Source organism: Misgurnus anguillicaudatus, chromosome 5, assembly GCF_027580225.2.
Source record: "Misgurnus anguillicaudatus chromosome 5, ASM2758022v2, whole genome shotgun sequence".
Lineage (NCBI taxonomy): Eukaryota > Metazoa > Chordata > Actinopteri > Cypriniformes > Cobitidae > Misgurnus > Misgurnus anguillicaudatus.
The window spans coordinates 6,004,020-6,023,449 of NC_073341.2; the positions used below are offsets into that span (position 1 = coordinate 6,004,020).

The 19,430-nt window shown below is 36.4% G+C and overlaps 2 protein-coding genes across 2 annotated transcripts in view; both read left to right on the forward strand.

Annotated features, from left to right (window-relative positions):
- Window positions 1-19,430, forward strand: part of pex10 (peroxisomal biogenesis factor 10) — a 184,544-nt gene that overhangs the window by 129,940 nt on the left and 35,174 nt on the right. The window lies entirely within an intron of this gene.
- On the forward strand, window positions 492-18,561 carry LOC129414948 (acylamino-acid-releasing enzyme). Its single transcript, XM_055169066.2, has 23 exons — window positions 492-650; window positions 1,109-1,238; window positions 1,683-1,809; window positions 2,264-2,351; window positions 3,458-3,533; window positions 6,548-6,639; window positions 6,734-6,790; window positions 7,549-7,686; window positions 7,786-7,877; window positions 7,957-7,997; window positions 8,082-8,203; window positions 8,280-8,340; window positions 8,593-8,690; window positions 11,541-11,592; window positions 12,007-12,095; window positions 14,693-14,831; window positions 14,929-15,012; window positions 15,097-15,177; window positions 15,411-15,499; window positions 15,617-15,807; window positions 15,977-16,079; window positions 17,861-17,967; window positions 18,069-18,561. The coding sequence occupies exons 1-23, from the start codon at window positions 588-590 to the stop codon at window positions 18,172-18,174; spliced, it is 2,226 nt and encodes a 741-aa protein (XP_055025041.2). The 5' UTR covers window positions 492-587; the 3' UTR covers window positions 18,175-18,561.

A 19,430-nucleotide genomic window follows, 5' to 3' on the forward strand; every position in this document is an offset into this window, starting at 1 on the left:
CCTTTCTTTTACATATTTATTTAGACATGATAAGACCATGGTTGTCAGATATTTGTATATTGTATTGCATAGGCATTGCTGAATGTTAATCTAATAACATTAATATATACATAAAACACATATATGGGAAAGTCTCTGCACTGAGCGACCATATTTACCATGTTTTCGGGCAGCTATTTCCGTCATACAAGACCGAGTCCTATCAACTTCAATGGGTGAAGCCCAGTATCGTTAAATTATCATGTGATTGGCACAATAAAACAACATAGTTTCAAGTAAAACTGAAACCTGACATCAACTTTATAATAAAAATGTTTTAATTGCGCTAAAACACTATTTTCATATTGCTCAAGTTACAGCGCATGCGCAAGAGTTCATAACAATCTGAACCAAAGGCCTCTCTTTGGCACTGCTCCTCCCCAAAAGTCGTCAGTCTTTAATAGTCGATGATTGGCTCATTTTACTGGGAGGCGGGACTTCCATCGTTAGAGCGAACGAGTGTTGCACTTTCCTCATTTTATAGTGACAGAAGTGCGGTGTCCTGTTATTATGTGTAGTCTTTATTATGCTCCTCCTCCTTAAATCTCATGTTTGGTGTCAGGATTACTCTTCACCGACTAATTTCTTACTCCGCAGTCATGAGCTCAAAGGTAAAGTGAAACTCACTCACATATAATTCAAATCAACATCTTTAGTCTAACGTTACACGTTTAACTGTTTCTCTGCTGCAGAATCAAACAGCTCATTCTTAAGAGTCCGTTCAGTGTTATTCTGACAACTTCCGGGTGTCACATGCAGATAGAGACAAGTGTGTGTGAGTGTGTGAGAGAGTGTGAGTGTGTGTGAGTGTGGGTGTGTTTGTGTGTGTGTGTGTGTTTTTTTTTGTGTGTGTGTGTGTGTGTGTGTGTGTGTGTGTGTGTGTGTGTGTGTGTGTGTGTGTGTGTGTGTGTGTGTGTGTGTGTGTGTGTGTGTGTGTGAGTGTGTGTGAGTGTGTGTGTGTGTGTGTGTGTGTGTGTGTGTGTGTGTTTGTGTGTTTGTGTGTGTATCAGTTGTGTGTTTGTTTGTATAATTGTTGTGAGTTATACTGTAACTCTGTGTTGTGTTTTAGGTGCTTCGGGAGTCAGGAGAGATCGCTCAGCTGTACAGGGATCAGTGTCGCTTCCCTTCAGTGTGCCGTGCTGATGTTGGTCCAGTGGTCACATCAAGATATGGTGGACAGTACTGTAACATATATACAGGTGCTAACTAGATATTATTCTTTTGAAACCAGTTATACCGGTATATTAACACTGCTGTCAGTCATGTTTACTGTTATAACAATGAAAGTAAACATGATAAATGATAATCTGAATGTATTACACCGTAAACACTTAAACATGACTTTTGATCTGTGCTTTGTAATGGACACATCAAATTTAAACCTGAAATGAATTTCAAATTATTTTGTTTTGTTCAAAATAATGATAATAGTGTCCCAGTATTCCTAAACAAAGAATCAACTTTTTACTTATGTAAAATATATTATCTTTCAAAAATAATCAAATAGAAAATAATTAAAGTAAAAGTGTGCAAATAAACATGTTTTAGAGAGAGAACTCATTGCTATACATTATATAAAACCTAAACTCTTACAGTGTTGTGAATGATGTCTGACATTAATGTGACATTATTGTGTATTTTAGAGTGGACTCAGCGGGATTTGGAGAGGAATGAGAATGTGAAGTTTTGTCGTCAGTACATTGTTTTCCACGATGAACATTCGGTTGTTTTCTCCGGTGCTTCTGGAAACTGCACTGAAATCATGGGAGAGTATGTTCACCTCACATCACTAAAGACATTTAGCTGCAAATACTCCTAATGTATCCACCAGTCTTCATATCAGGGACCAAACGCAGAAGATGTGTAAACACCTTCATATATCCAAGTTTTGCTTAATAAAATAAACCATAAACACAATCAAAGCTTCGAAAACACAGGAAAAACGGGACCTTTAAGGGAACAGGTTGAACAGTTAAATATCTTTTGAGGTATCATCACTGCAATGACTGACAGCTGACAAGTAAAGTTGCAAAGTTACACATAGTTAGTTCAGTAAAATGTCTAAAGTAGACTATCAGCAAAGTCATTATTTGTTTGCTAAGGCTTCCAATAATGGGCTTTAATCCCGATGTGCTGCTGGATTGAATCATGTAAATAATCAGTTGTTCAGAGCTCCTGGTCTCTGTTTGACACTCAGGTTATGTGTGATGTTGAATGTGTGCAGGTTACTCAGTAAGGATTCTCCATCCGGTGAGATGAAGGCTGTGTTGAGAGAGAGCTCCATCAAAGGAGAAGACAAGCAGTTCCTGGAGGTCAGTTTGTGTTTACTATAGTTTACTTTAGTTACTTATAAAAGTACACAATGAGGCAACATATATGTGACCCGTGCTGGTAAAATGAGTCTGAATGCGCACAGTGTACGAGGCGCTGCGTCTCCCTTGCCATACTTCCTGCGTCCCTGTAACGGCGTCTTTGGCAATATTTCAGATAGCAATATACTTCCTGGCTCCCGCGTCTTTGACGTTAAGCCTCACCATTGGTTGAATTTGATATACACATTCAGACGCACTTACCACTGGTAGCGTTCCCAAAGTGTCACTGCAGTGACGCAGTGCGAGTTCCCTCGAAAGGGAACTGTAACAATGTATCTTAAAAGGTAACATGATGTAACCTTGCTCTCACTTGAAATGTTTCCCCACATTTAGTCCTTGAATTTGAGGGTATTGCACCTGGAAAGTCTTTGAAAGGTTCTTAAATTTGAAATAACTAAGCTGTGGGAACCCTGAACATATATTTTTCCTAAAGTATCGTTTTTGCTACTGTGTGTGCCAAATCTATTAGTTTTACAGTGATTTTAAGGTATGGATGCAGTGATTTTTTTTTTTTTTACTTTAAAAAATCTTTAACTTGATTTTTCTCAAAATTGACTTTGCTGACTCTTTCAACTTCAAACAGATGTAGCTCTGTCATTTTTTTAAATCAGATTTTAACAAATCATACATAGCTCTGAAGGTTTTTAGTAAAGAAAGTCAACATTTAAATAACTTATTTTTGAAAATATGCTCATTCTGACATATTTCGCCAGCATTACTCATATATAACCGTCATTGATCAAATGATGGAGATTGTCAATGGCAAAAAGTCATTTCAGTCAGTGAATGGAGGAATTTACACACGACTGAAGCACATCAAGTCTAAAATATCACCTGAAAACTAAACGCATGGTTTACGGCACTGATGATGGACCCTTGCAACAGGATGCTTACTAACGTGTTCCTATGAAGTTCACAGACAACTCAGCTATCATTAAACTAATTATAAAAATTTTGTACTTTTTACTATAAAAAGTAATCAGTAGGGAGGAGAAAAGTGAAATGAGTTAACATGTGGTCTCGCTCTCTCTCTCTCTTTCTCTCAGATCTGGCATAAAAACAGTAAACTGAAGTGTATAAATCTGATGGCTCTTGAGAAACATGGCAAAGTGTATGAAGATGGTAAGAAAACATTCAGTTAGTATGAATCAGCTGCGGATCTGAATGAGTAATGCAACAAAAACATGACACAGCAGGACAACATTTATTTCAGAAGAGTTTATTAGGGCTTTACAGTACATCATTCAAGTTCATACAAAAATCTTGTATTTCGTTTCCACCTAGAAATGTTTTTTACAGAGAGTGCCAAAGGGATGACGTATTTTTGTAAGCCAACCTAGAAGTCAACAAAAAGCAAACTTATTTCAAAACAACAAAAGACACTTTATGACACTAACATTTTTTGTACAACAAAATAATCTTCACAGATACACACAACTTTTATGATTTTTCAAGTATAAATGTGTTTACTAAAAATGAAAAGCTAACCTTAGGCTACAAGCGAACTACAACACGGTCTCTCCACAATTTGAAAACATGTAATGCTCTGTGGATGAACCTGTTTTTGGAACGTGAAAATGTCTTGTGCGTATGTTAACCAACCCAAGATCCTAAGGAGTTTAATCAAAATCTCATGCAAAAAAAAACCTATTGACTTTGGGAAGATTAAACAGAAGAGTACTAATTTGCCTCCAGGTTTGTCTACAACAGTGTTTCCCAACCCTGGTCCTCGGGCACCCCCTCCCAGAAAGTTTTAGATGTCTCCTTATTTAACACACCTGATTTAAATCATCAGCTTGTTAGGGAGACATGCTTACCATTTTAGGAGGCGGCTCATGAGTCGAATCAGGCGTTTTAAATAAGGAGACATCTAAAACTTTCTGGGAGGGGGTGCCCGAGGACCAGGGTTGGGAAACACTGGTCTACAAAAATACATCAACACTTTAAATAAACCTTTTTTAGTAAACTTGATCTACACCTGATCAGAACCAAAGCAGTGCAGAAAGATCATCTATTCAATATACACACAGGATAGTTCACCCAAAAATAAAAATCCTGTAATGATTTACTAACCCTCATGTTGTTTTAAACCTGTATGAGTTTCTTTATTATGTTCTTCACAAATAAAAGACATTCTGGTAACCACATAGTTGATGGTAAGGATAAACAAATACTATGTACATCAATGGGTATCGTCAACTGTGTGCTTACCATCATTTATCAAAATATCTTCTGTTGCGTTCAACAGAAAAAATAATATTTATAATAAAGAATATACTTACTCATATTGGTAAGTAAATGATGACAGGGTGTAGGGCTGTCACAATGATTAAATAATTATCTCATCGCAATTGTTTGACCTCATCGCGATGATTGCACATCTCTCTAAAAAACAGAAGGGGGAGCTCCAGCGCCTGTATAAACTAGACAGTATCAGATGGCGCTCCTTTACTGACAATGTAACGTGATTCATTGCATAGAGACAGAGCGCAGCGCGGCATAACCTGAAAACCACGCCCATCGGGGGGGAAAGCAATCCAACCGTCTTCATTGACTTTGCATTGACCAGCCAAAGAACCCAGAAATAAGTTTTTATAAGCTGTCGAGCCGTAAAACCCAGCTTTTAAGGAGAATAAAGTGGATCGACGACTACGTTTCCCTCTATTGGACGCAGTTTTACTAATAGGAGTACTATGAAAAGTTGCCTGTTTCCATTTCTGTGTCTAAACGCTCGTTTTTTGAAGTCGACAGCTTATAAAAACTTATTTTTTTTTTTTTTTGGCTTGTTAGATGTACACCTTGTCACACAGCAGCTTTTAGGTGGTATTCTGTTTTTAAGTTTAATCTGTAAATAAGTTTTTTTAAGCTGTCGACCCCAAAAAACGAGCGTTTAAAGACAAAAAAAATGGATAGAGGCAACTTTTCATAGTACTCCTATTAGTAGAACTGCGTCCAATAGGGGGAAACGTAGTTGGCGATCCACTTTATTCTCCTTAAAGGCTGGGTTTTACGGCTCGAAAGCTTATAAAAACTTATTTCTGGGTTCTTTGGCTTGTTAGCTGTACATATTGTCAAACAGCAGCTTTTAGGCATTATTCAGTTTTTTGTTATAAGCCAGAAATGACAAGGAGGCGGCTTCTCGCAATACAAAGTCAATGGAGACGGTTGGATTGCGTTCCCCCCGGTGGGCATGGTTTTCAAATTTGCATAACTGCGCTCTGTCTCTATAGCTATTCAATAGTATGGAAAAAACAGCATTTAAAGAGATGCTGCAAGACTTTGATAAGCAGTATTAACTGCCAGGTAAAACATACATTTCCAAAACGGCAATTTCAAATTTAGGAAAGTTAAGGATGCTATTCTTAAGGATCTGTAAGGAATAGATTTTTTGCGGCCACTACAGACATGTGGTCCAGTACTAATATGACCTCTGGAATAGTCCGTTTATTTTGATTACATTTTTATTTTCAGTTATTTTTCAGACACTTTATTGTGTCTTTTTTCCTATTAAAATTTTTCAGTTTTTTAAAAAGAAATATTTATTAAATAATTACTTTTAAATATGTGTTTTGTATATTAATATTTACTGCCAGGTAAAGCCTTGCAAAATATTTAATTTAAATAATCACAACAATGTGTGAAAATTATTTCAGGAACAAAAAAAAAATTTATGAGAATTAAATGTCAAAGCAATAAAACAGACAATCGTCATAATCGCCAAAACCCTAAACAGGCAATTAATTGTCACAATTTATTACATCTTTAATCGCCAGCCAAATTTCATATTCGTGACAGCCCTAACAGGGTGAACTATGCCTTTAAAAACAGAGGTAAGCAGGTTATGGTCTTTAGAGACTGCATACTGGCGACGTCTATTGGACTTTTATTGCATTGCATTAAATGAGTCAATCTGAACCAAACTCTTAACTCAAATGCAATATTTAATGCTGAATGCTAAAGTTTCTAGTGTGTCGTAGTTTTATATTAGGCCTAAAGTGAGTAATATAAAAATAATATTCACAAAACACAACTACAATAAAATGTACACTAACAGACAGCTCATTATTCAGAATCTGGTAGGCTATTTATGAAATCTCCAGGATCAGATTTGGTCTAACATGTGCTGTGGTTCTCAGATCAGTTCGGCTGTCTGGTCTGGTCTCATTCAGAGACTCATCTGCTGTATGTTGCTGAGAAGAAACGAGCCAAGACCGAATCTTATTTCCAGGTTTCATACACCTACAGCCACACAAACATCAATAAACCTCATATAATATAATATGACATAAGTCACCGTACTGACTTCATCTGACCTTTAACAGCAGGGACCTGAGACTGATGAAGAGGAGAACGTCAAAACAAAAGAGGAAGTGCTAAAGGTAATAATTTAATGACATACCTGTCACCTGTATTCACTATTACAGTACTGTGCAAAAGACCACCACCAGCTTTGTTTTTTCTTATTTATTTTTTTATTAAGATACAAACAGAAAATACAGGAAATATCGAGACGATTAGGATTTCATTTAGGTTTAAGAGATCTTGCAGTTGCCTGCTATTGCTCAAGGGGAAGAGGAGTTTTCCCTTAATATTTGACACTTCAGCTTATACTGATGTTATACTGTTAATACATACATATACGTTAATGCTACATACACATGTCCTGTATTTTTCGGTTGTATTTAATAAAGAACCTGAGAAATAATTATATATGATCACTATACTATTGCAAAAACAACAAATGTAATGGTGGCATAAAACAGTGGTTCTCAAACTTTTTCAGCGTGCTGCCCCCTTTGTGTACGGTGCATTCCTTCGTGCCCCCCCCAAAGAAAATTTATGACAAAAACAGTTCTAAAACTTTTTTAAAAACATTTTAATTAAACAAAACATTAAATTATACAAAGTAGTGCTGCCTTATTTATTTTTTAGGGTTTAATTTCACAGAATTCATGATAAATTAATGTATTTCATAAAATGTCATAAAACTGGGGCCCCCCTGGCACCATCTCGCGGCCCCCCTGGGGGCCCCGGACCCCAGTTTGAGAACCACTGGCATAAAACATTTGCACAGTACAGTAGTTCTAAGGGAGGATTGTGTTTGGTATTGACAAGCATGTGTTTGTGTCTGTGGCAGGGACAACAGTTTGAGTTTTATGAGGATTGGGGTGAAGCACTGGTGAATAAGAGCAGCCCTGTGCTCTGTGTGCTGGACATTGAGAGCAACAACATCACGGTGCTTGAAGGAATACCCAACAACATCTCACCAGGACAGGTGCGTGTGTGTATTATGTGTGTTTTTGTGACACGAGTAAGTGTGTTCAAATGTTTTCTGCATGGTAAATGATATCAATCTTAAATCATTTGTCCGTAGGCGTTCTGGGCACCCAGTGACACTGGTCTGGTGTTTGTGGGTTGGTGGCAGGAACCATTCAGACTGGGACTGAAGTATTGCCCCAACAGAAAGTAAGTGTTTTTTGTAAAGTAACCCTGTAAATGGTTTGAAAGTGTGGCGTATTGCTCAATGTTTGTATGCTTTCTGCAGGTCATCTCTGTTTTATGTGGATTTGGCGAGTGGTAAATGTGGTAAGCTGTGCTTTATGTTTTTTATCTATCTGTAGAGAAGATGTGATGATGAGTGTTTATAACACGTGTATAATGTCCTCTCAGAACAGTTATCATCTGACTCCAGAGCAGTGTCTTCACCTCGACTCAGTCCTGACTTTTGCCGTATTGCCTATCTGGAGTGTGACGTCTTCGGTCCGCACCAACAGTGCAGCCGCCTTTGTGTGGTGCGTATGTGTGTCTATATAAGTGTGTTGATCAGAGTCAGAGATGTGTTGTGACTGTGTTGTGTTTTGGTTACAGTATGACTGGTACACCAAGAAGACGAGTGTTGTGGTTGATGTTGTGCGGAGAGCAAGAGAGGGTATGTGCAGGTTTTTATACCATCTCATATTATTGCATGTATCTTTGGGATATATCAGTCTGAACATTTCCAAAGGCCAGCTATTTCTGCACAGGTCTTATTTTACCACAGTTTTTAAAAATGTAAGATATAAATACACCTGTGAGATTGACTTGATGTGTGAGGTGCACACTGACTGCAGACTGTGATATGTTTGTCATGGTAAATGTCATAGTAGGGGTTTAATGTATCTTTATGTTGTGTTTGTGTCAGATGGTTTCACAGGAATCTACAGCTCGATGTTGTCTCCGTGCTGCTGGTCAGCTGACAGTCAGCGTGTCCTCATATCCTGTGCTCAGAGGAGTCGCAAGGTAATCCAACACTCTTATAACAGCTGGGCAGATACAGAAGATGACAGACTTAACATACTGTGTGTAGTATTCACTGATTCATACAGACCTGTCAGCTAAGGGGCGGTTTCCCGGACAGGGTTTAGGTTAATCCAGGACTAGAAGTTTTTACAAACATACCTTTCAGAAAACACAACAGGTATGCATCTTGAAACAAAACAGTGTCACCGACAGTGTTGGGGGTAAAGCGCATTACATAATAATACTACTTTTCTGAAGTAATGAGTAAAGTAACGCATTACTTTTTAAATATACATCTTAATATCTGAGTTATTTAAAAAAAAAGTTTAATTAATTTGATAAAAAAAAATGATGTACTGAATTAAACTAAACGTAGTCATATTATGCACTCTATGCGTACACGCCTGTGTGGAAACAGTTTGAGTCAGAAACTGAGATTTGACATTTTTGGGATGAACATGCAATTTCAACTTTTCAGTCATAAAAACACCTGCAAGGCCTGAAAGAGATCAAGCCCCAGCCAAGAAAAAGTAACGCAAAAGTTACTAAAAGGTAACTTAAGCATTACTTTCCATGAAAAGTAACTAAGTAACGCAATTAGTTACTTTTTTTGGGAGTAACTAAATATTGTAATGGATTACTTTTAAAAGTAACTTTCCCCAACACTTTACGCTTTACATATGAATGGGGGAATCTCCTCAACCGCCATCAATGTGCAGCATCCACCTGGATGATGCGACGGCAGCCATATTGCGCCAGAACGGCCACCACACACCAGCTTATTAGTGAAGAGGAGACCGAGTGATATAGCCAATTAGTATGAGGGATGATTTGTAGGCCAATGGGCAAGTTTGGCCAGGATGCCCCTACTCTTTTTCGAAGGACATCCTGGGATTTTTAAAGACCACAGAGAGTCAGGACCTCGGTTTAACGTCTCATCCGAAAGGACGGTGCTTTTTTGACAGTATGGTGTCCCCATCACTATACTGGGGTGTTAGGACCCACACAGACCACAGGGTCTCACTAACACCTTTACCAGCAGCAACCTGGTTTTTCCAGGTGGTCTCCCATCCAAGAACTGACCAGTCTCAGCCCTGCTTAGCTTCAGTGGGCAGGCTGTCTTGGGTTACAGGGTGATATGGCTGCTGGCCAGGTAAATGTGATATATGTGTTAAAATAAGTCAGGATCTTAAATTAAAGCAGCTCAAACATGCATTTTAGTCTTGGACTAGGATAAGCCTTGTCCGAGAAACTGTCCCTAAAACACACAGCACGCTGAACTACTGACATGATATAACATGACATTTACCTGAGGCAGGCGGTAGTTTGTTACTTGACTATCTATTAGATATAAAGGTTTAATTTATACAGAGTGAAGTCTTAAAGCTCACGTAACACACGCTGTTTCTGCATTTCTGATGTTAATCTGGAGTACCTATAGAGTAGTATGACATTCTTTATATCTCCAAAGAGCCTTAAGTTGAATCAGATTTATAAAAGAAAGATTAGCTTTACAGATTATTCCCGATAACGTACAAAAAAATGAAGAAGGAGGAGTTATACCGCGGGATGAGCAAGTACGAGTCATGCAACACTATACAACACTGTTTTAACTTATGATTTCCTACATGTTCGTGTCATTTATATAATATGCACGCACATATTTCCAACATAAGACAGAAGTCTTACCGCATGCAACTCGTGACCCGGTTGGGACTTTTCAATGAAATGCAGCGCATCAAACACACACGCAAAACTCCACTGCTACCCCGGATAATAAACTACATCCATTGTTTTCATAAGGCTGACTTTCTTCTCCTTACATTCAAAAACACATTTCTTCATTCGTGTCATTGTTGAGTTTTGAAATTAAACAAAGCTGTCGCGTGATGTGAATGTTTGTAAGTTCTAGCGTCTCCCACTGATTGACAGGTGGGCGGGGTTTTCCAGGGGAAGTGCCCATATAAAGAAGTGAGACGTTTAGAAAACCCCTGAAACGTCAGCTTGACCTGTAATCGAAAAAAACTTTCCGAAACTTGTACGAACCCTGACGAAGTGCATTCGGCACAGAAATACTCTGTAACACGTCTAACTGCTTTTTTGACATTTTGCCTACATTTAGCATGAGGAAACAACTCTATAACTGTGTTAATAAGTCAGAATGCTTGAAATACCATTGAACCTCCACTTTAATGAAGAAATAGTCTTAGCTACAATTTCTATACATATAAATAACAGTAAATATCTGAAAAGGTTTCATTCATAAATGTTACATTCATACTAAAGATCCGTGCACACTGAAATTTTCTTTTGTGTTTTTTTAGTACTCGTCATCCTACAAATTCATCATGCACAGAAATCTTGCACACTTGAGTTTGATGCATATCAATAACAAATTTGCAAAAGTCTCTTCATAACGTTAGCACTATTTACTAAATAAATTAATAAAATAAGCTATTGTTTATCTAACTTGTGCTGAATACTGCATAATCTTTCATACACCCTTTGTTCTGAAATTAGAACCATCCTGTTTCGCAAGCTGCCCTGTAATCATCTGCCACAAGGGGGCAGCTGTTTGTAAACGTGATTGACACAATGTGAGGTTTATTTTAAACCTGTGAAAATTTTGGAGAGAATTTCAGAGTGCAAAGTGCATAAGCAAAGACTGCATTTAAATACAGTGTATCAAAAGTTTATTATGTTATAAAATGATAATTAAATCGTACATGACTGTATGAAAATCATTCATTAATCCATTCACACATAAGTAGTTAAATTCAGTCATTTCTCTTAAAATGGTTTTGTGTTTTATTTAATCATTCATAAGTTTGTTGTGTGTTTATTTTTTAGGATCTGTTGGTTGTTGACACCTCAAGTGGAGAAGTCTCATGTGTCACCTCCAGTGTGTAGATCTATAATACTTTCATTAATTCATGTTATTTGTTTGTTATATTAGACTTTTTAAATATGTTTCTAATGTTATATTTGTGGTATTTATTTGCATTTACAATTATTTAAGTTGACTGTCTAATACAGTGGTTCTCAACTCTAGTCCTCGGGCCCCCCTCACAGAATATTTTAGATGTCTCCATATATAAAACACCTGATTCAGTTCATCAGCTTGTTAGTGTGTTAATTAAGTAAACGTTTCAAACATTCTGGAAGGAGTCTAATGAGTGGAATCAGGTGTTTCATATCAGGAGACATCTAAAACATTCTGGAGGGGTGGGGCCGAGGACTGGAGTTGAGAACCACTGCTCTAATATATGGCCTGCTGTAATGGTATAGGCGTGTCTAAAATCTCTGTCTGGTGTAGGTTCACAGGAAGGCAGTTGGAGTTTGCTAAACATTCACAGAGATCTTATGGTGGTCAGCTGCTCGTCACCAAACTGTCCTCCAGATTTGGTAGGAGTTCAAACATTATCAAACATATTTGATAAGATAAGATATTGAAGGGATAGTTCACCCAAAAATGAAAATTCTGTCATTATTTTCGCATCCTCAAACCTGTATGAATTGTATTATTCTAATGAAGTCAACAGAAGATATTTTGACAAATGATGATAAGCACACTGAATTCCATCGTATTTGTTTTCCTAGTATGGAAGTCAATGGTTACAATCAGCTGTGTGCTTACCATCATTGATCAAAATATCTTCTGTTGTGTTCATGAGACAAAAGAAATTCATACAGGTTTGTAACAACATGAGGGTGAGTAAATGATGACTTCATTTTTGAGTGAACTATCCCTAACTAAATGCTTTCGACACATATTACACGTTCATCAAAAGCATTCGCTTTAAATCCCGAAATATAGCTTTGTTTTTCAGTAAAGTCCTCAAAGTGCACCAAAGACGAATGTGCTCAGACCTAAAAACACGATTGTGGCAGTAACATGGATCACAGTGCCCCCTAACCTTTTAAATTCTGATGCACTTAGAGCAGTGGTTCTCAAACTGGGGGCCGCGAGATGGTCCCAGGGGGGCCCCGGTTTTATTAAATTTTATAAAATACATTAATTTATCATGAATTCTGTGTAATTAAACCTAAAAAATATAAGGCTACTAACCAACAGCACTACTTTGTATAATTTAATATGTTTTGCTTAATTAAAATGTTACGTTTTATAACAATTTAAATGTTACGTTTACAAAAATGTTCTTTGGGGGGCCGCAAAGGAATGCACCGTACACAAGGGGGGCCGCACGCTGAAAAAGTTTGAGAACCACTGACTTAGAGGGTATTGCAGCTAAAGACAGTCAAATTTGTTAAATAAGGCATTTCATAATCTTGTCATTGCAATTACATTAAAATTACTGAACCTTAACATAACAGCCTAATAAAAAACTGCTCATTAAGAAAACATGCCAGATGCACTTAGAGGGTTTCCCTTCTGAAATCTTCATATAAACATGTTTAAGTTAAAATAAAGGAGCTGAAAAATATGCCAGAATGTGTAGACTTTAAACCTGTACAGTATTTCTCAGCCATGGTGCCTTACTTGAAGGGGTGTTCATAAGACTGACATGACACGTCATTGTGTCATTTGTTCAGTTATGTTATTTTTAATGCAAAGATACCATTGTTAGAGATGTCTTTGTTTTGACAACTAACCAATACATCATAACTTGTCATAAATCTGTCATAAATATGACATAGCAAAATAATTATCAAACTTAAGAAACTACCTAGCTGTATGGGTTAACATTACATTAAACTGTCATTTAAATGTCATTAAGTGTTAATACTATGTCAAATAAATTCAAATACCTTAACAAAATGCAACAGACACGTCAAAAGATTATATTTAACATTGTTTGTGCACAATACAAAAAAACTGACAATTAACAGAACTTGTTCTTCCTCATACAGAGGATTTTCTGACATAAAAGAAAAAACTAACAAAACATTTAATTAATTTAATGTAAATACATTTTTGGACCCAACGCCACATGGCTTAACCCATTATTGTACATTATTGTTTTCATTAAATTTTAGGTGAAACTGTCTCCAAATGCAGTCAAATATAATAATAATAATAATAATAATAATTATTATTATTATTATTATTATTGGATGATTGATTTTATTTTTAAACACCTGGAGGAAACTTAAAAAAACACCATGAACTGCAGAATATCCATGATGCTGTTATAAAACTATTTGACAGAGTATTAACACTTAATGACATTTTAACGACAAATTATTTTTGTACCACTGTAGTTGAGGTCAAGAAAAATATTCATGACGCTGTTATAAAACTATTAGACAGAGTATTAACACTTAATGCATTTAAATGACAAATTCAATTTGTATCACTTGTAAAAAGTGGTCAGTTATGTTGTCTTGGTTAATGTCAAGTTGTCATGACAAGTTATGATGTATTGGTTAATGTCAAGTTGTCGTCATAAAGACAACTCGAACAAAGTCATCTTTGCTTTAAAAATTACATAACTGAATGAATGACACTTAATGGCAGTTGTCATAAACGTGCATAAAATCTCCTTTATGTTCATGGCATGTGTCATGTCATGATTATGAAGGTGTCATGTCAGTCAGCAAGTAAAGTGTTACCAAATAAACTTTAACAATGTTATAAATTAAGATGATTCTTAGTGTTTGGTTATATCAATTTAACATCTTTCTAGTTATGTCAAGCTCTAGATTGTTTTATTGGTTGGAAATTGTGAGTCAGGGTTCTTTAAATATTGTTATGGACTATTAGGAGTCTTGGAAGTAAGAAAGGCTGAAATACAGTGATCTAAATTAAATCTTACACACTACGACTTTAAGATTCCTTTTTTCTTATCTCACGTACATTGAGATTTCATTCAGTCAATGGAATGTTTGATGCATGTCTGTTCTTTCCCTGATTTTGGTGGCTGATGTATCACCAAAATACGGACTCAGAGGAGGACCACATGGGTTTAAGGTGCCATTTGGGCGTGTCGAATGTGAATGTTGTCCATTGTTTAATTGGATTTGTGTATTGTGCTTTGCAGCGAGTGGGTTTCCTCCCACCGAAGGGCTCAGAAAGCAACACATCATGGGTCACACTGGAGGAATCTCAAACTCAGACAGATATCAGCTGGCAGACTTTAAACTTCAGCCCACCGCCTGAGGAAAACAACAGCAGTTACCGTATGATCCGATCCAGTCAATGCTTATGTACTGCCGTGTTAAATGTCAAAGATGAAGTGTAAAATGTGTTGATTCTTTCTTTTGCTTTGCGTATTAGCTGGCTTGGACTTTGATGGTATCCTTCTGAGACCAAAAGAAATTACACCAGGCAGGAAACTAGCACTCGTCGTTATGCCGCATGGTCTGTTTTACAGTCTCCATACAGTAAATATCAATAAACCCATCATATTAAGAATAAAGCTCAGTGTTTGATGTTTCCGCTCAGGTGGACCTCATTCAGTGCTGGTTTCAGAGTGGCTGTTGTCCACAGCGGTTCTGTGTAAGATGGGCTTTGGTGTTCTGCTCGGTAAGGATCTGTCATAAGCACAGAGTTTGCATATATGGCTCAACCAAATGAGTGTGAAACCAGTGTGTGTGCGAATGTTGTTTAAAGAGCATCATGGATTTAGGCTCGTGTGGCCTTTCAGATTAAAGCTGATATTGACTTTTGTTTTGTTTGTATAATGTCAAACGTATTGTAATGTATTTTGAAGCTGAACAATAGCCATTAGATTTCTCTCATGTTTGTTTCTGTTGCAGTGAATTACAGAGGCTCACTTGGCTTCGGTCAGGACAATATTTACTCTTTACCCGGAAACATCGGTACACAGGACGTAAAAGACGTGCAGGTAAGAACTCTGGGGTTCATTTGGAAAACGCTTTAGATTTCATCTTAGATATTCATTCATTGTTCCTTATGTTTAATCTATGTTGTATGTTTGAACTGTGAATATTTCTGTCTTCAGTTTGCAGTTGAGAGCGTTTTGAAGCAGGGTGATTTTGATGAGCAGAAGATCGCTGTGATTGGAGGATCTCACGGTGGTTTTCTAGCGTGTCATCTGATTGGACAGTATCCAGAGTTTTACAAGGCGTGTGTGACACGAAATCCAGTGACAAATCTGACATCTATGATCGGCAGCACGGACATTCCTGACTGGTAATCGGACATTATCATTAAATCCATTAAAATGCACACAAACATCTAATATGCAGTTTTGTTTTTGTTCAATATTTTACGATTTTATGCTCAATCCTCCTCCACTTTAAGGTTAACTGTGAGTGGATGTTGTTGGGAGATTATGATGTTAATGAAGTTTTTTTTCCAGGTGTATGGTGGAGGCAGGGTATGACTATAAGACTGACATTCAGCTTAGTCCTGCTGTACTGGAGCAGATGTTAAATAAATCACCAATCAAACATGTTATCAAGGTGAGATCTCCCTCAAGATGATGCCGTATTAAAATGTGTCAAATAAACTCCTTTTATAGTTGTTTCGGTGTAAATGCACACCCCAATGTCCTACTACAGTATGACGACACACTTTGTGTGTGCGCATGTGCGTGTGTGTACTCGCTGGACTGAAATCGTTTGTCATTTTAAGTTTCATGAGGCTGCCCAGGAGTACTGTGCAGACGTCTGCCCTATAGTTTGCATAACAATCCCTCACCAAGTTGGACTCAGAATAAAGCTGACACGTTCTTCTTCACACATTTCAGGACATGTTACTGTTTTAACTTGAAACTGTGAAAACAGCAAGTTGTATCACAATGGGTTGTCTACAAAAAGCATGCAGAGGTTTGTTTAACATTAAGCTTGACATGCCTTATACAGTGAAGAAAATATACTAGTCAACATTTAAAGTGTATCAAAACCTTTCCTGAAAGTTGTCTTAAAACCATTACCCGTTCTTGTCTTAGGACAATTTCAGACCCCTTCATGATTTTAAAATGGGAGAACTTGCAAAATAGCAGGGTGTTCAAATACTTATTTTCCTCACTGTAATTACATCAACAAACAAAGATTTCAGTTGATTGTGTGTTTAGATGAATCAGAAATATACAAATAAATCTTTTGCTATTAAGTTTTTGTGTTACTGTCCAGCTGTACCGTGAGCCGATGATGTTTATATGTGAAGTCATAGCAAAACAAGTCAATTTGCAGTTTGGTTTTAATAATTGCACTGAGAAATAGGTTGTGAAACTCTTTATTTTTTGTGTTATCTATTTCCTATCATGAACCTAATGGGTGATTCTCACGAAAACTTGGTTTTAAAAATGTCAAGCATGAAAATGTAAAAATTGCTTAAATTTACTTTTTTCCCCACCAGACATTGAAAAACAAAGTCTGGAGTAAATGGGAACATTAATTTAAAAACTTTTACTTATCATTTAACACTTTTTGTAACGTAATTTAAAAAATTAGTCCTAAAAAATCTCATTACCGCAACAGTCAGAAAACATCAACACTGACATATTTTCAAAATGACATGACAAACCTGAAAGAACATAATTTGGAGATTCTGCACATGCATTTAAAATCAAAGTATTATGCTTCTATTAATTAAATTAACATTTAATAAGCATCTGTTGCGGTAATGATAATCAAAATGTCGTGTAAGCATTCTGACAAGACAATATTTCAAATTAACTGTAAAAAAACAATCTTACCTGGTAGCCATCTTGAAGTAACTGGTCCATGTGCTTGGTCACTCAAAATCAAACTTTATTAAAATTCTGTATGTGTGCTTAAACTGTTCTCAAAAAGTGTTGTGGAGGATGAGAACATCAGTCATGGACACATCATTTTCCTAATTTTTCTTCATTTTTATTATACATGAATATTCAGTAAATATTTTTTCTGTCATCTAAAGTAGTCTAGCAACACATCCATTTTTTTTATTCTTAATATTTTTGTGTTAATTTGAGTAAATTACAACATAACGCATGTTAAAACACAGCCGGACACATTGCGGTAATGAGAATTTCAGCAGAAAATGAGATAAAATTTACAATTATAAATTCTTATGTTGAAATCACACATTGTGCAAGGTAGAACACAGTATTGTGTTAATTCTGATGCTTTTTAATGTTACTATATTACACATTTTAGTGCCGTAGTGTTTCAATGGTTTCGTGAGAATCACCCTTATAGAGAACTGACTTCTGTTATGAGATCAGTGTGTTTAATACATGAATGTGTTTTTTCTTAAGGTAAAGACGCCTGTGCTTCTGATGTTAGGAGAGGATGACCGGCGTGTACCCAATAAACAGGGTATTGAATACTACAAAGCCCTAAAAGCTTTAAAGGTACCAGTAAGGTAAGTGCAGACGTCTTATACTGTATTTAAGGTCAGTAAATGTATCCAGAACAAGGATTCTCTAAACCTTTGCTGTTTTTTGTGCTCGCATGTGTTTACAGACTGTTGTGGTACCCGGGCAATAATCACGCTTTATCCAAAGTGGATGCAGAATCTGATGGTTTTATGAATGCTGCTCTCTGGATGCTTCAGCATCTGTCGCTGTGATGTCACTTCCTCTTTATATAATCTGTCCCCAGCTCAGTGATTCTCGTTCTTTAGAAATAACAACTACGGCTTAGCTTTGTCATGTGAAGACAATGGCTTAAATAAAATATTTAATAAATCACAACTAATTTTCTACATCTAAGAGTTACACAGACACTAAAAACATATTTTAAGAAATCCAGTCAGGAATTCAGATTTTTATACTTCTCCCAGTCAACCATACAGGATCTTTTCCTTTCAGTTGTTAACAATATACCATGTTGTTTAGCAGTTCACCCACTGTCATGTCTCTTTATTTCTCTGATGGCCCTCTGCGTTTTGTAATGTTTATTGTACAAAAGAGTCTTTCGAGAGACTGCATTGTTATCAATAAAATGTTTGAAACGACTTCAGGTTATCATTTCTACAAATTTAAATCAACATGCTGGATCAAACATCCTTTGTGACATAAAGGTCGCCTAATCTTTGAGACACAGCATTAAGAAAGTCTATTTGCATAACTGAAACTACTGGAATCCACTTCTCTAAAAATGTTTTTTACTCGAATCTCAGTTTCACTACAATCACAGCAGAGATGCAAACAGATTTAAGTCTTCTGAGCTTAATCCATCACACGTCTTCTCATCATTTCTTCCTATTCATGCTGTAAACGGTAAAGTGAGCGTAAAAAGTTGACTTTCATTCCTTTCACAACCCTGATCTTCATGATGACAAACAACACTAAAACACCCCTAAGACATTATAACACACTGAAAGGTTTATCAAAACAAAGCTGAAAGATGTTAACCCTTTACAATACGGTTGTATTAGTAATCATTAGTAAATGCTAACATGATTTTTGCATTAACTAACATGAACAAACAATGACCAATATCGTTTTTCGATATGTTAGTTAAGGTCAGTAAAGTTATCCATGTTAGTTAATTGTGCATTCATTAATGTTTACAGTTATGATGCTTGATTTTATAAATGTATTAGTAAATGTTGAAATAAACATGAACTAAGATTAATAAATGCTGTAGAAGTATTGTTCATTGATAGTTAGCTACTGCATAACAAATATGACTTTATTGTAAAGTGTTACCAAATAAATCAACGTTTTAGTGTTTTTGTCTTGTTTTCCAGTACAGATAAAATCTTAGGTCATTTTTAAGTCATTTTCTAAAAAGAAATGATCAAAATCAAGTGATTTTATGCTTAAAGCAAGAGAAGATAGCTGCCAGTGGTGTAAGAAAACTAAACGTAATTTAGGTTTC